At 38.8% G+C, this 5,698-nt stretch overlaps 1 protein-coding gene across 1 annotated transcript; it reads left to right on the forward strand.

Annotated features, from left to right (window-relative positions):
• Nucleotides 1–897: 897 nt before the first annotated feature.
• LOC131329162 (fasciclin-like arabinogalactan protein 9) lies at nt 898–1,794 on the forward strand. The gene has a single exon (XM_058362244.1). The coding sequence runs from the start codon at nt 987–989 to the stop codon at nt 1,707–1,709; it is 723 nt and encodes a 240-aa protein (XP_058218227.1). The 5' UTR covers nt 898–986; the 3' UTR covers nt 1,710–1,794.
• Nucleotides 1,795–5,698: the final 3,904 nt, after the last annotated feature.

The raw sequence follows: 5,698 nt of genomic DNA on the forward strand, positions 1-5,698 counted from the left end.
ATGCAACTTATATAGTCTCGCCATTACTAGATTTTTTTAGTATACATTTCGTCATTGCTATAGCAAAATCCTGGTTCCGTCTTTGCCCGCGCGGCCATCGGTGCAACGTTAGTCTAGCCACCATTGGTGTCTGTGGAAGGGTCCGTAATAATAATAATACCAAATTGTATGAGTTTTAGACTTTTAGAGCATCCGCAATGTAGTAATCAAAATCAAAAGGTTGTTAAAGTTGACAATGTTTGCTCAAAAAAGTGCTCACATTGTAATAATCAAACTTAGCAACCTCTTAGCAACTCATCAAATTTTAGCCTTTGAATAATCAAAACTAACTTTTTGCCAACAATCAAATCTAATGGTCATCACATTTTCTCAATCAAGTACACCCATCATTATACAAAACCTTTTCTCTCTCAACAATGTTTTCAAAAAATAATTTTTAAAAACTATTTTTTTTAGAAAATTTAAAAAAATAGTTTTAAAAAAACTGTAATTTTAAAAACTATTTTCAAAACCGTTTTTACACCAAAAAAAATTGTTTTCTTTTTGAAAAAAACTAATATTTCACTAAACTCTTTTTTTAAAATTATTTTTTTTGAAAAAAACTATTCAAATTATTATCACAGTTTTTAGTTTTTAGATTTTCTAGTTTGAAAAGGTGACGTAGCAAGTTTTGGTTATTCAATTTTGATTATTAAATTATGGACCTTTACATTGTTAACCTTAACAATGTCTTAAATAGATAACCAAAAGGTGATGTGATAATTTTTAATTATCCAATTTTAATTATTACGGATGCTCTTAGGTAATTGTACTTCTATATTCAATGGCCTCATTTTACCCATTTCTATTTCAATAGTGTTTGTAATAGTTCAAATCTGTATCCAACAGCCAGCTCATTCCAACAAAGTCCCAGCCCCCACATCTCATCCACATGTATAAAACCCCCCACCACTCTCTTAACTCTTACCACCACCACCACCACCACAATGGCTTTCACACCTCTCTCTCTCCTCCTCTCTCTCCTCCTCTCCCTCCTCCTCGCCTCCCAAACCCTCGCCCAGACCCCCACCGCCCCAGCCCCCTCTCCGGGCCCGATCAACATCACCGAGATTCTCGTGCGAGCCGGCCAGTACAACACCTGGATCCACCTCCTCACGGTCACCCAAGTCGGCAGCCAGATCGACAGCCAGGTCAACAACTCCAACCAGGGCATGACCGTCTTCTGCCCCACCGACAACGCATTCAACAACCTCCCCACCGGGACCTTGAACAACCTCACCATCCAGCAGCAGGTGCAGCTCGTGCTCTACCACGTCCTCCCCCAGTACGACACCCTCGCCGATCTCCTCACGGTCAGCAACCCCGTCCGGACCCAGGCCTCCGGCCAGGACGACGAAGTCTTCGGGCTTTACTTCTTCGGCCAGAACAACGAGGTGAACGTGTCCACGCTCATCGTGTCGACTCTGGTCAGCAACTTCTTGCGCGAGCAGTTTCCTTTGGCCATGTACGAAGTGGACAAGGTTCTGATGCCTAAGGAATTCACTGAATCTCCCGCCCCCGCGCCTGCGCCGGCGGCCGCAAACACCAGCTCACCGAGCACCACGAAGTCGACGACGGCGGCGGCTAAGGGCAGTGGCTCGGGACGGTTAGGGGTGGGCTTGGGTTTGGTTGCTGGTCTTGGGTTGTTCTGCATTGGGCTTCTCCCCTGAGGATATACGTGAATTTTTTTTTTTCTTTCTTTTCTTGTGGTTATTTCATGGCATGAGTCGCTATTTCTTTCCTTTTTTTTTCTTTTGATTTTTTTGGCATTGTTTGATTAATGGTGGCACATCAAGAATTTGACATGAATTGGACAATTTATACAATTTGCTTCGTATAATCAAGAAAAAATGTCGATATATAACTAGACTAGCTAGCTTAAACATTCATTTACAAGTGTAATTTTTTTAAACTAATGACTAGGCCCCATTCTGTTAAGGTTCTTATTTTTTAAGTACATATTTTTATTTTACTATACATCAAATTTAATTCAAAAGATAAATACTTATTTTAGAAAATATATAGAACTAAAACACTTCTAGCTAAAATTGCTAAAGAGGCAATTTGCTACCGGTTTCTAATAAGAAAGCTTTATAAATTGTTTTCATTACCAATTCGGGCAAACTAAATTATCTATCTATGTATATAGAATGAAGCTACTATTCGTCCATTAATTAATTACCCACCACACGAGCCTACCAAAGAAAAAGAAGGAAGAGGTAAGACATGATATTACTAATTTTTTTCCAAGATTTTTAATTAAGCGCCCAAGATACAAAAGAAAATTCTCTGGTTCATTACGAGCAGTGCGCGTTCAAATCGGGAGTGAGAGTTTCACACTACGGCACTACCTAGCTAGGTCAAACCAAAAGCATCATCGGAATAGGGCATATGTACTTTATGATCTCATGATCTGTATTCTACAATTTATGGCCATGGATTTTGGCTCGTAGGTTTAAATCCTGTTGGATCGCACTCCTTTCTTTAAAAAAAGCTCTTTCGAAGTTGTGATTTTCAAGGAAAGATGGAGACGGTTTGGACTAAATTAATTATTCTTTTAAGACCGGATATGATAGTTTAGTGTTTAGTGAACTTATCATTTTGTAGCTGTTGTAAACAATGTCGCGATTAAAGATTTGTCTTATAATGAGAGAAATCAAGATCTAGATCACAAATCTTAAAGAAGTTCAAAACAAATGATCAACTTAAAAAATTTAATACAAATTTAATAAATAAATAAAATAACAAACAGAAGGACACTACACTTAATTTAAGACAAATACACCGTTTACTATAACGGGGGATCTCAAAGACTATTATTGATATGGACAAACATATTCTTTTGGATCGCAGGCACCTCACATGGTGCTTGCATTTTAAAAAGGTAAAAGTAGGCCCAGTTGTTGAAATAGCAAAAAGAAAAACAATTAATTGAAGGGTCCGAATAAACCAAAAAAAAAAATTATTGTGTGCCATTCATGAGGAATTTTTGGGTGCCCGCGTAGCGCATTCGAACTGCCGTTCATTTCGGTTTTAGATGACTCAGATTTAGAAAGAGAAAAAGAGAAGAAAGAGTGGTAGGGTGAGATGATAGAGAGTTTCAATTTGGACCGTTCAACCTATTTTTGGACGATTCGAATGCGCTGCTCAGGCACCATGTGAGTACGACCACGTGGTATCCAACTGACACCCAAAAATTTCTCGCCATCCAGCAGCTCAGCTAGCTAGTGATCGATTGCTAGCGGCTTAAAATCACAACATAGAGATATTTGTAATCATAACATCAAAAAATAGAAAAACAATTCAAATTATTGAAGTGGTCCATGGTTGGCAAAGTAACTCTTCCATGGTCCTAAGTCGTCACAGGGTGGTTCCCTAATCTCTTTCAAAATCGTACATTTGTATAAGATCTACAAATTAATGTAATTACAATCTCCACATAAAGGTGTGATTATGCAGGAAGTTTAAATGATCCGAGACTAATTTAGTTACTGAATCATATATGAGATTCATGACTAAATTAGTATCAAGATAAATAATCCTAGACTACTTACTTGAGGAGTACTCTTGAGAGCGACTACTGACAACATGCTAAAATAATCTCACCTTATTTCAATTAAATTAATGGAGCATTAGCTTCGGTCCATTATGAAATTAAATTAATTTGGTAAGTCAACTTTCCCCATGCTATGTTCAGTTATGGGTTTTTATATGTGAGGAAATACTACTCCTTAACTATTATCAGCTTATTTTCACGGCCTCATAAGATAAAGTAAAAACAATTGTTTCATATTCATTGTTTTCAGTGCTGTCTTGTAATATGCGTTTGATTAGCCGGATAATGATAGAAGGATTGGAAAATCCTGAAGTGTAAGGTCCTGCAAGGCACCTTGTAGGGCGCACACGGGCCATCGATCTTGACGATGAATGATTGAGATATGATTTTTAATTATGACCCTACAAGGCACTCTGTAGGGTGCACGCTAACCATCGATCTTGACAAAAAGTTTAAAATGTTGAAAGCAGATTTGCGTAAGTGGAATTCTAAAATCTTTGGGAGGTTGGAGTTTGAAAAAGCCAAGGTTATTGATGAAATATGCCATTGGGATGCGGAGGAACAAATCCGAGCTTTAATTTAAGGGATGATGAGAAAATTTTGAGAGAAAAAAAGATCAAAAAATAGTTCAGAAAAATTGCGAAATTTGAAAAAATTAGTTGGAGGCAAAAATCTAGAAATCTGTGGCTAAAAGAGGGAGAGAGGAATACTCGGTTCTTTCACAGGATGGCCAATTATAATCGGAGGAACAATTTTATTGGTAAGATTATCATAGGAGATAGCCATCTAGACAAGGATGACGAGATTAGAAGTGGTATTGCTAATTTCTATGAAGGTCTCTTTAGGGAGGAGGGAGTGGGTCATCCCCATGTTGATGAGTTGGAGTTTGACGCAATCTCGGTGGAGGATGCCTCTTGTTGGAGAGGTCGTTTGATGAGTTGGAAGTGGTGGCTGCTTTGAAGTCTATGAATGGGGATAAGGCGCCTGGTCCAGACGGTATGTCAATGGCCTTTTTCAAACATTGTTGGGGGATGGTGAGGGGGGAAGTGATGGAAATGTTTCATTATTTTTTGGAGCATGGTGAGTTTGAAAGAAGCTTGAATGCATCTTTTGTGGCTTTAATTCCTAAAAAGGGAGGTGCGGAGGATATTCGAGATTTCAGACCTATTAGTTTATTGGGTGGAGCTTACAAATTGTTGGCTAAAGTGATAGCAACTCGTATGAAGAAGGTGGTGGGGAAGGTTATGTCGGAATCTCAAAATGCTTTTGTCCACGGTAGGCAGATTCTTGATGCGGTTTTAGTTGCAAACGAATGTGTGGATTCAAGACTGAAGGCCAGCATTCCGGGGTTAGTGTGTAAGTTGGATATCGAGAAGGCATATGATCATGTTAATTGAGATTTTTTGCTTTATATTATGGAAATGATGGATTTTGGAGGACTGTGGAGGAAATGGATAAAAGTTTGCATATCTTCAGTTAGAATGTATGTTTTGGTGAATGGGACTCCAGTAGGTTTTTTTCAGACCTCTAGAGGCCTACGCCAGGGTGACCCTCTCTCCTGTTTATTTTAGTTATGGACGTTCTTAGTCGGCTAATACAGAAAGCAATGCAAGGTGGATTTTTGCAAGGTTTTGTGGTGGGAAGAGCAGATGGTTTGGGGATGATGGTTTCTCACATTCTATATGCCGATGACACTCTTTTGTTTTGCAATGCGGAGCCAACACAGGTGGGTTACCTTTGTTGTTTTCTTTTGTGCTTTAAGGCGATATCTAGCCTTAAAGTGAATTTGGGGAAATCGGAAATGATTCCAGTAGGGATAGTTGATGATATTGGTGCACTTGCTCAGATTTTGGGTTGGAGGGTGGCATCATTACCGGCGATATATTTGGACATGCCGTTGGGCTCCTCCTTCAAATCGAAGGCAGTATGGGATTCAGTGTGAAACGTTTTCAAAAGAGGTTAGCAGGATGGAAGCGTCAATATTTTTCAAAAGGAGGTAGATTGACACTTATCAATAGTACGCTTTCCAGTCTGCCTAATTATTTTATGTTTTTGTTTGTTATTCCGGTTTCGATTGTTAAGCATTTGGAGAAGATTCAAAGG

This window comes from Rhododendron vialii, chromosome 6a (assembly GCF_030253575.1).
Source record: "Rhododendron vialii isolate Sample 1 chromosome 6a, ASM3025357v1".
NCBI lineage: Eukaryota > Viridiplantae > Streptophyta > Magnoliopsida > Ericales > Ericaceae > Rhododendron > Rhododendron vialii.